The sequence below is a fragment of the Prunus avium genome, chromosome 5, assembly GCF_965620075.1.
Source record: "Prunus avium chromosome 5, drPruAviu1.hap1.1, whole genome shotgun sequence".
In the NCBI taxonomy this organism is placed as follows: Eukaryota; Viridiplantae; Streptophyta; class Magnoliopsida; order Rosales; family Rosaceae; genus Prunus; species Prunus avium.
In genome coordinates, this window is record NC_142288.1 from 18,467,221 (window position 1) to 18,477,438 (window position 10,218).

General features: G+C 38.4%; 2 protein-coding genes and 1 pseudogene across 2 annotated transcripts; 1 reads left to right on the forward strand and 2 right to left on the reverse strand.

Moving 5' to 3' along the window:
* Positions 1-2,756: 2,756 nt before the first annotated feature.
* On the reverse strand, positions 2,757-4,126 carry LOC110756422 (2-oxoglutarate-dependent dioxygenase 21, chloroplastic pseudogene; annotated as a pseudogene).
* Positions 4,127-5,097: 971 nt separating this feature from the next.
* Positions 5,098-6,530, reverse strand: LOC110756395 (2-oxoglutarate-dependent dioxygenase 21, chloroplastic-like). Its single transcript, XM_021957824.2, has 3 exons — positions 6,251-6,530; positions 5,916-6,157; positions 5,098-5,825 (listed from the first exon to the last, which is right to left on the reverse strand). Exons 1-3 carry the CDS (start codon positions 6,386-6,388, stop codon positions 5,261-5,263), a joined length of 945 nt encoding a protein of 314 aa, XP_021813516.1. The 5' UTR covers positions 6,389-6,530; the 3' UTR covers positions 5,098-5,260.
* A 555-nt stretch (positions 6,531-7,085) lies between these two features.
* On the forward strand, positions 7,086-9,675 carry LOC110756459 (monooxygenase 2). The gene is made up of 6 exons (XM_021957898.2): positions 7,086-7,420; positions 7,892-8,038; positions 8,177-8,242; positions 8,352-8,514; positions 8,686-8,914; positions 9,031-9,675. Exons 1-6 carry the CDS (start codon positions 7,179-7,181, stop codon positions 9,549-9,551), a joined length of 1,368 nt encoding a protein of 455 aa, XP_021813590.1. The 5' UTR covers positions 7,086-7,178; the 3' UTR covers positions 9,552-9,675.
* Positions 9,676-10,218: the final 543 nt, after the last annotated feature.

Sequence of the window (10,218 nt, forward strand, 5' to 3'; positions counted from 1 at the left end):
TAAACAAATTAGTGGTGTAAAGACGGAAAAAAAGATGAATTTGATGATCTTTTTTTTTTAAAAAAAAAATAAGGATTTTGATTGGTGGATGTAAAGAATCTCTCAAAAAAGGGAGACTTTTCTTTTTCTATTTTAAGCAAAATCTCCTTATTACTGAAGGAGTTTTCCTCCTTTTCCGTCTACTGTACGGATTTTTTTTTTCTTCTTCTTCTCCTGGTCCAAAACAACGTCATTTTGGCCATATTTTTTTAAAAAAAATAAAACATAAGCACGCTGCGCAAAAAAAGGAAAAGAAGTCTATCAGGCCTTTTGTCGAACAGATGGAGTGTACAGCCAAACTAAGCGGAGAGACAACTTTCAGGCACTTGACTTTTGGTTGACCACTAGAGGCCTTGTGTGAGAGTCATGGTGCAGCAGACAGAGAGAGAGAGAGAGAGACCTATATGATAGTAAAGATGAAGGGCAACTAAATTATAGTTTTATACATGACTTTTAGATTAACTACTATATACGGCATGTTAACACGACACGAATTCGCACGAAAAAAATCAGTATTCGAGTTGGGACTTAACAGTTCTTGTTGAAAATGGGTGGAACCATTAGCCACTCATTAAGCTAACATGTCGTGTCGTGTTATGTGAATTCGAGAATACCCGTTATCACTCTTTAAAAGTATAGTAATTTTGTAATTTTATATATCTTTCCCTTTCCTCTCCCCCCCCCCACCCCACCCCAAAAAAAACTCTTCTTTAGTTGAATTTTTTATTTTCTCAGTTTTCTTTTTAATTTTTAGTTTTGTTTTTTTTTTTATTATAAAATTCTTAATGGGTGAAACGGGTCGTGTTCGTATTTGGTATTTTCCACCCGTTAACTTAACGGGTCGTGTCAACCTGTTAAGAAAAGCAAGTTGACACAAACATGACTTGTTTGCCAAATTAGTGTACATAAAATTCAAAGAGTCAATGGATCTTCTGGGGTTATGATTAATTATTTTTCGTTTCTAAGCTCCAAGTCCCACCTGCCGTTCTACATTTCATAGCATCTACAGCTTATTGCTTTGTATGGAAACAGCACAATCTAAAATCCATTCACAACGAAGAGTTAAATACTCATCCTATTTCCTCAATCCACATCTTTATTCGGCTGATCAAAACTACAGAGAAATGGCAGCTAAAAGGGTCTAACATGACAAAACATAAGGACCAAACCAATGCCCACACGGCGGAAAACAAACAATAGGCCCAACATCTATGAGGCCCAAACAACAAACTTCCAAAATGACAACATTGTCCATACAGTTGCATTAGAGTTTGAGTCACCCTCTTCACAAATTAGATTAATTTAGAATAATTTTTTACTATCGCTTGTATTAAAAAATATTTGCTTAATTATATGTGACACTCTCATATTCCCTATCAATAAATAAAGTTTAGCAAGCCCAAGACAGAAAACAAATAAAACAATGCCACATTAGTTGGTATCTAATGGTTTACAATTTTTTTTTTTTTTTTTGGGGTTCCTAAATCATGCATTTCATAGTATTACTATTGATCACAAAGACTATTCGAGTTTCATTAATTCCAATTGGAGGAACACCAATAGAAGCTAGGGGTGGGCACGGTACAGGATGACACGGGATGGAGGTCATCTCGGATAGGGGAATTGGGATTGGATGACACTGGATGAGAGTTTTTGAGAACACGTTCAAACCATACCGGACCCAAATGGGACCGGTATGATTCAGTATATATCAATGTTGATACCGAAAAAATCCTGCAAAAATTCAGAAATCTTGCAATTTTTATAAATCAAGCCTGATACAAAGCTTTTGGTACCAACAATACGATCTTCGACCCCCTGATTTTTCTACACAAAAACTTGAACAGACTTTGGGGCTTTCCTTTTCCACCGATTTTATACACTTTGGAGAAGAACACACAGAGAGAGAGAGAGGAGTAGAACAAAGAGAGAGAGAGAGAGAGAGAGAGAGAGAGAGAGAGAGAGAGAGAGAGAGAGAGAGAGAGAGGAGAAATTTTTAAATGTTCCAGGTACACCACGTGTCTGGTGTACCATCCAATAAACATAGAACATGTGGAATTATTATCCAACTTACTGCATTTCTTCTTATGACATGTGGCGGACTGCATTGGACATATTCCATATGTCTTCCGTCTATTGGATGGTACACCAACCACGTGGTGTACCGGGAACACTCAAAAATTACTCGGGAGGGAGAGATGAGGAGGAGGTGGAGAAGAAAAAAGAAGAATAGAGGGAAGGAAAGGAGAAGAGAAGGGAGACGGAGGAAACAAATTTGGAGTCGAAATGTTCGTGGGAGTGGAGGAATATGAAATTGGGGTTTATTATTTACTTGGTACTATTCGGTACGATATGGCACCAAACGGGATTACAAATCTGGAAACGGTGTCATGCCAAACAGTAACGGGATGACACGGTATTATACCGTTTACACTTCAACACCAAATGGGACGGCACGAGATTGGCACGGTTTGGCATGGTTTCGGGACAGTTTCGGTATTCCAGTTTTGATGCCCACCCCTAATAGAAGCCATATGCCGTTTCTATTTTTTGTACAACAAAGTAGTAGAAGATGACGATACATTTTGAAACAACTTGTTAGAGGAAGAACTCTACAACATAGATAACATGATGGAAGCACATAGCCATCAAACTTTATGAAGGAATCTACATAACATAATGCTAATGTTATAGTTCAGAAACATAAAATACGTTATTCAGATCTTCAGGCTCTCTATGTAGGACTTATCTGCTTTGGAGGAGAGAAACTTGATATACTCTTCTAAGCTACTTGCCCTGTATCTTTTTGGTTGCTGTTCATCAACAAGCTCCATGGCAGGCTCCACCATCTCTTCCATGGGAAAGCTAAGACAGCTGCCTATGGAGACCCTACTCATTTGAGCGTTTGAAATCACCCTGTGGAACACACTCTTGTACAATCCATTGCTGAGGACCTCAAGATGGTTCCCTATTAGGACCTTAAGGGTACCGCCGGTTGCCAGGACAGACTTCCAAGCATTGTTGTCATTGGAATCCATGATCTCAAGGCCTGACATACTTTCAAGAAGGATGGTGATGATGGTGTGGTCTGTTTGTGATGCTAGTCCAAGTATGTTGCTTGATGGGGAGCATTGTGGTATTTGTTACCTACTATCATGTGCATGCCTTTCTCAAGACTGCTCCTCAAGTAGGTTGGAGGGAGGCCTAAGCTCTCCACTATGGCCTCCATTATTTCAAGGCTTAATCTCCTTACCCCAATTGCATACTTTCCCAAGTTTTCTCTAGACAACAACATCATATTAAAATTGTGAGATCGCATTAAAAAAACAAAGTACATATAGTGGAACAATTTAAAACCTAATTCATCAAATATGTATACTGAAAAAAGAATCAAACAGTAGCTATTTTCATTTTTTTTGGTCTTTAATTGCCTTAAAAAGGACCTTGAGACCTCTTACTTGTCTTTAATTGCCTTAAATTAGTCGTCGATGCGCATAGATCTTAACACACTAGAAGGGGGTGAAGCCGGTGCACGCCAAGGGAGGGCCTGCCCCTTCTCAAGTGTTGTTGTATGGAAAATTAGTTATAGTAATCTTGTAAAATTATTACTAAATTCCTTTTAAATTCTTAAATGCCCCCCTATTGTCTTTGTCTTCGTTTTCATTCTCATGTCTAAATTGCTTTTGAGTTGGATACATTTTGTTACTATGAATCAGTGTTCGGTTATTCATATACAAAGTAAAGAAAAAATAGAAAAAAGTGATAGAAGTAGGGATTACGTGAAATCTGTGGGATTATGAGGCCATGAGCCAAGAGCATTTTCAGGAACTTCTGTGCTTGTTCCATGAGTGATAATCTACAAGTACAAGGATATACACAACAAATATGTTGTACATGAGTAACGACAGTAACACAGTTTTTTTTTTTTTTTTTTTTTTTTTTTCATTTGGTAACTGATTTTTTTTTTATAGCAAGCATCGTGAATACTTTTGAGCACAAGAGGCTTCGTATGAGAGTCATGATGCAGGTGAGAAACGTCAATGGTGGTTACTTGTGAAGGATGTAAAGTTGATACCAAAGAATTCATCTCTTCCTCTGCAAGTAGAAGCTAGTTGAGAAGAGAAAGAGAAGAGAAGAGGGAGAGAGGTACTATAAAGATAAGAGGAAAGGCAGTTCACATGACAGTTTTTGGGAAAATATGTACTCTACTAATTAAACGCCTTGCATACCAAACCTATATGTCATTGTACTAGAGTGAAGTGATTGATTGGTATTGATAGGTAACAACCTATCGTCTACATTTTCATACGTATTATCAAATATGAATAATGGACGATTTTGTGTATGGCCAAAGTTAGAAAGGGTGAAAGGGGAAACTCACACACACGCTTATCATGGAATTTGAATTCAGGACCACTTAGATGGAGAATTGTCATTATTTGAACATATATTATTTTTGCATTACGTCACAGGCTGTAAAGTGGTGCCATATGTACATTTGGTGGGTTTCCTGTTCTTTAATTTTCCTGGAACAAGGATATTCCCCTTTTCAATTGTCTCAGCAATTATAGATCAGAATGAATGACATTGAGAGAAAAGCGCATTTGAATGTCTAATTTGTGTTTAATTTTCATATTATTTGGAGTGCTACAACTACAAGGAAGTCTGATGTATATGTAACACATTTGTCATCATCGTTCGAATTTCGAAGCACCAGAGAGAAGCAATTTCATATGGTGGGTTTTGTAAACTTCACGATCCGAACAGTTTATTGATCATTTAGTCTACACGGAAATCATTTAATCATTTGATTTTCTTATTGCAATTATTTTCATATTGTTTATGAAAAATATTGTATATATATGTACGTTTCTTCGATCACAGTTACAAAACTGAACTTTTTTTTTTTTTTTTATTTGTATGTGAGGGTAGCTGTTACCTACTATACGTGCATTAGCTCAAGACTGTTTCTCAAGTAGGATGGACTTAGGCCTATGCTCTCAATGCCTAGCCTCCTTACCTCCTATGCGTACTTAGCAAAAACAACAAATTTCCAAATTGATATTCGGAATTAAAATTTATATATGACGATCGATGTTGTTATTATCACGCACAATAATTTCTCCAAGTTCGAATTGGCCGATGCAGAACAATATGAAAAGAAAGGTTCATGCAAAAACATCTCACTAACATTAATACATTACATGCTCTCTATGTTTATTCAGATCTTCAGGCTCTCTATGTAGGACTTTTCTGCTTTGGTGGAGAGAAATTTGATATACTCATCCAAGCTACTTGCCCTGTATGCTTTGGGGTGCTCTTCATCAACAAGCTCCATGGCAGGCTCCACCATCTCTTCCATGGGAAGGCTAAGAAAGCTGCCTATAGAAACCCTACTCATTTGAGCGCTTGGAGTGACCCTGTGGAAAACACTTCTGTACAATCCATTGCTGAGGACCTCAAGATGGTTCCCTACGAGGACCTTAAGGGTGCCCTCCGTTTCCGGGACAGACTTCCAAGCATTGTTGTCAGAGAAATCCATGATCTCGAGGCCTGACATGCTTTCAAGAAGGATTGTGATGATCGTGTGGTCTGTATGTGATGCTATTCCGAGTATATTGCTTGATGGGGAGCATTGTGGGTATCTGTTACCTACTATCATGTGCATGCCTTGCTCAAGACTGCTCCTCAAGTAGGTTGGACTGAGGCCTAAGCTCTCCATTATGGCCCCCAGTATGTCAAGGCTTAATCTCTTTACCTTCATTGCATACTTTCCCAAGTTTTCTCTGGACAAATACATCAAATTAAATTTCTCCTAACTCCAAATAAATTTCAATTAATTTACCAACTTATCTGACAAAATAAGTTCAATTTACCTGAAATCCATGGGATTATGAGGCCATGAACCAATCCAATCGTCAATAGGGTAGGCATAAATCTTGATGAACTCCCTTGAAACCCTATCCAAGTTGTCTATTGGGAAAGTCCCAAATCTTACTGGCTTGTTTACATCATCGGACAAGAATATTGTCTTCTGATCCATTGGCAAATCGAAGAATTTTGACAATGAGCCAAGACCATTTTCAGTGACTTCTTTGCTTACACCGTGATTCTTAACCTACAACAAAAGGCACATATTTATATATACTGTTGTAGGTATATTACGTAACGTCCACGATCAATATACAAAGCAATCTGAAATTATTCTTACCTGAAAAAAGCCCATTTTTTGGCAAGCATCGTGAATAGTTTTGATCACAACAGACCTTGTATGAGAGTCATGATGCAGCTGAGTAACGTCAATGGTGGTCACTTGTGAAGGATGTAAAACTGGCACCAAAGAGTTCATCTCTTTCTCTGCAAGTAGCAACAAGCTAGGAAGAGAGAGAGAGAGAGAGAGAGAGAGAGAGAGAGAGAGTATGTTTTGAACGGGTACCTAATTAATCAGTTTATCAGAAAAATAAAAAAAAACACAGTTACCTAATCGTAGTGTAAAGACAAAGGGGCAGCTCATATATCATATGTGCACCTGATTTGGTAATACCAAACAAAAAGTAGCTAAAATGGCCCTACAAACAAAGCCCACAAGAAAACAAAAGGCAGGCCCAAAATCAAAAACATGGTGTCAGCACAAAACAACAATTAAAAATTAACTTGTAATTGTCACTTCGAAAAGAACACTACTTCCCTCCTTCCTTCGAAGGAAGCATTCTTACTTTTGGCAAATCATAATTTGACACATGCAAAAATAATTTATTAAAAATATAGGAAAAAAAATTTCAACATGCATGTCAAACTGTGATTGATAGAAAAGTAGGAGTTCCTGCTTTAACGAAAGAATATAAGATGACTTTATTGGAGCGCGAAAATATTTCATCGTGCTTCGGAGATGTATGTGTAGATGCCGAAAAGCCGAAAGCCCTGGACCAGTTCCAACCGGTCACAAGGCCCAAAACCCATAAGGTATCTTTTCTCGGGTAAAATCTGATCCAAATACCAATAACCCATTTCATCATAACCACTAATTTTCCATGGCTGATTGGCTGACCAACACCCCCTCTCTCTCTCTCTCTATCAGACTCTCTCTCATACAATCACAAAACTCTACAATGTTGTTGCATAAACACAACTGACCAACCATGGCTACAGTGTCTATGTCCCTAGTCTTTCAAAACCCACTTCTTTCACCATACCATTCTAAAACTAGGCCACTTCCTCGCAACCAATCTAATTGGTTTCAAGCTCCAACCAGAACCAGAACCAAACCCACTTCTTCTTTTCCAAGCATCCGAGCTCAATCTGGTGCTGCTGCTCGCAAGGAGGATATTGTCATAGTTGGCGCTGGAATTGCTGGTCTTGCCACTGCACTCTCTCTTCACAGGTTGTTTAATTTGAACATGGTTATTTCTCAAACGTTTTAAATATTTACCACCCATGTTACTGCCTTTTTTCTTTACCTGGTGTTAATCATTATGAACGGTAAAACAGGTCGTTTGACATGTTGCCATAACTTGCCTTGGTCAAATGATGGTTTGTTGGCAGATTTTCCGTGCATTGCAATAAGAAAAATCCCCTTGAATTATGATCTAAATTGATAAGAGAATATTCAATATTGTATATACTAAACAAGATGTATTATAGAACATTTAAAAGCATAGTCCACAGGATCTAACTCCTCCCCTTTTGAACCTGATGACATCTTGGTAGTTGGTAGTGTGTGTGTGAGAAAACTAACTCATTCTCTTTTGTAGTTTAGACTATCGCTTGCATTAAAAAATAAAAATAAAAAGCATAATAACATATGCTTTTTAGAACAAAATAACTCTAAATATCTATTAATTTTGATTAACAGGCTTGGAGTTGGGTCCTTGGTGCTTGAGCAAGCAGAATCACTTCGTACTGGTGGAACTTCACTCACCCTTTTCAAAAATGGGTGGCGAGTTTTGGATGCAATTGGAGTTGGAAATGATCTCAGAACCCAATTTCTAGAAATTCAAGGGTATATATGTTATTGTTTCTTTCTTTATGCTTAATCTTACAACTAAAATTATAAGTTTTGGACACCAAGTTAAAAGCTCTGCATTGTGAAAAAGCTACCCAATTTCCTCTGATCTGGTTCATGCAATCAGCTGTGCAGGATGGTGGTAAAGACACAAGATGGAAGGGAGCTACGCTCCTTCAAGTTCAAGGATGAAGATGAAAGGTAATGAACTTACTCATGATCTTTCCATGTTTTCCGAGAACATGCAATTCTTTTATTTCTTTTTTACTCAATCATGTATCAAGTTTTGTTACTAAGTTTCATGGCACAGCCAAGAGGTGCGTCCTGTGGAGAGGGGAATACTGCTGGAGACTCTTGCCAATCAACTGCCAGCGGGCGCAGTTCGTTTCTCTTCAAAGCTGGCGAAGATTCAAAAAATTGAAAATGGAGAAACTTTGTTGGAACTAGTAGATGGTACTCAGCTATCTGCAAAGGTTACCCTTAATCTACTTTCTGAATTTTCTATCGATCTTTCTCCATGCAGATGGCTCAATCTTGTTATGTGTCACATCAGTTGGTATTAAACTATCACATTACAGATAATAGTTGGTGCATGTATATGGTACTATTCGTTCTCATTTTCTCGTCTTGACGAATTCCAACAGATTGTAATCGGTTGTGATGGGATTCGGTCTCCTATAGCTAAGTGGATGGGTTTTCCTGAGCCTAAGTATGTTGGTCATTGTGCTTTTCGTGGCCTTGCATATTACCCTGGTGGGCAGCCATTTGAACCAAATCTGAATCAAATCTATGGAAGGGGCCAACGTGCAGGATTTCTTCCTGTTTCTCCAACAAAAGTCTACTGGTTTGTCTGCTTCAACAGACAATCTCCAGGTAAATTTCTAAATTTGAAGTCTCCTAAGCCTAAGACTTGTTATGGATGAGTTAAATATAAAACACCAAGAAGGATCTGTAGCTATTTTTTACAATGGTAGGGCATCATATTGCAGGTCCAAAAATTACTGATCCGTCTGTGTTAAAGAAGCAAGCTGCAGAACTAGTCAGAGACTGGCCTTCAGACCTAGTGAACATCATAGACAATACCCCGGATGACTTGATCATTCGAACACCACTCGTAGACCGGTGGCTGTGGCCGAACATCAGCCCTCCAGCTTCAGCAGGAAGTGTTGTGCTGGTAGGAGATGCATGGCATCCAATGACCCCCAATCTTGGTCAAGGTGCTTGTTGTGCTCTCGAAGATGCAGTAGTTCTGGCAAGAAAGCTTGCAGGTGCTATCAAGTCACGACCAGATACCATTGGAGATGCTCTTAGCTCATATGGAAGTGAGAGATGGCCTCGCATCTTTCCGCTAACCGTTCGTGCAAATCTTGTAGGGTCATTCTTGCAGTGGGAGAACCCTGTTGTGTGTTCTGTTCGGAACAATGTCATCTTCCCCAAGCTTGTTAGGTTAGGACCATTGTTGGAGCATACAAATTTTGACTGTGAGCCTCTACAAGCTCCAGTTGTGTAATGTTGGGGGCAATGTCAGCATCCCCTAAACTAATTAGGTTAGAAAGACGGTGAGAAAATGCTTGAAAGGATCCCCTAAACTAATTGTATATTCCACATTATACTGTTTATAAGTTGTTTCCAAATGAGTAGGCACAAACAAAAGAAATAAATCACAATGCTACGAACCAATACAATTCTGCAATTCCCAAATGAATACCAAGTGAATAGCTTGTTTTTTATTATGATATAAATTTCAACAAAGCTTCTATGCATATGTGCAATCAAGGTGTCTAATAAGACGGAACTAGGTCTTCATTATCTCACATTCATATAAATTGCTTACAAGAACTTCTCGAGTAAGAGGGAGCCTGCTAGTTTTTCTTCTCCAATAGTCTTGTGGGTCTAGTGATGCATACATTATTAATTCAGACTAAATTCCTCCAACTCTTGTTTAATGGAGAGCTGCTCCTCCGCCAACACTCAGTATTGCCCTCAATCTTGATAATCTTCATTCTTTAAAAAGGTGAATCACTGGAATAGAAGCAACCAATTAACAAAAAAAACCTCCAAACACGAATTATCCTAAACTACAAGTCCCACATTGTTGCCTGCACTTCGGATATACCGAGAAAGGAATACCCACCACGGTGTATAAGATAGAAGGCAGTGGAAGCAAAATGTTCTAC

What these genes read in the sequence shown, in the direction of transcription:
- LOC110756459 (XM_021957898.2), top strand. Translation starts at nt 7,179, where the DNA reads ATGGCTACAGTGTCTATGTCCCTAGTCTTTCAAAACCCACTTCTTTCA. An exon ending in TTCAAGGATGAAGATGAAAG is followed by an intron (nt 8,243 to 8,351) that starts GTAATGAACTTA and finishes TTCATGGCACAG; the next exon opens with CCAAGAGGTGCGTCCTGTGG. An exon ending in CTTCAACAGACAATCTCCAG is followed by an intron (nt 8,915 to 9,030) that starts GTAAATTTCTAA and finishes ATCATATTGCAG; the next exon opens with GTCCAAAAATTACTGATCCG.
- LOC110756395 (XM_021957824.2), bottom strand. Translation starts at nt 6,388, where the DNA reads ATGAACTCTTTGGTGCCAGTTTTACATCCTTCACAAGTGACCACCATT. An exon ending in AAAAAATGGGCTTTTTTCAG is followed by an intron (nt 6,158 to 6,250) that starts GTAAGAATAATT and finishes CTTTTGTTGTAG; the next exon opens with GTTAAGAATCACGGTGTAAG. An exon ending in CATAATCCCATGGATTTCAG is followed by an intron (nt 5,826 to 5,915) that starts GTAAATTGAACT and finishes GTATTTGTCCAG; the next exon opens with AGAAAACTTGGGAAAGTATG.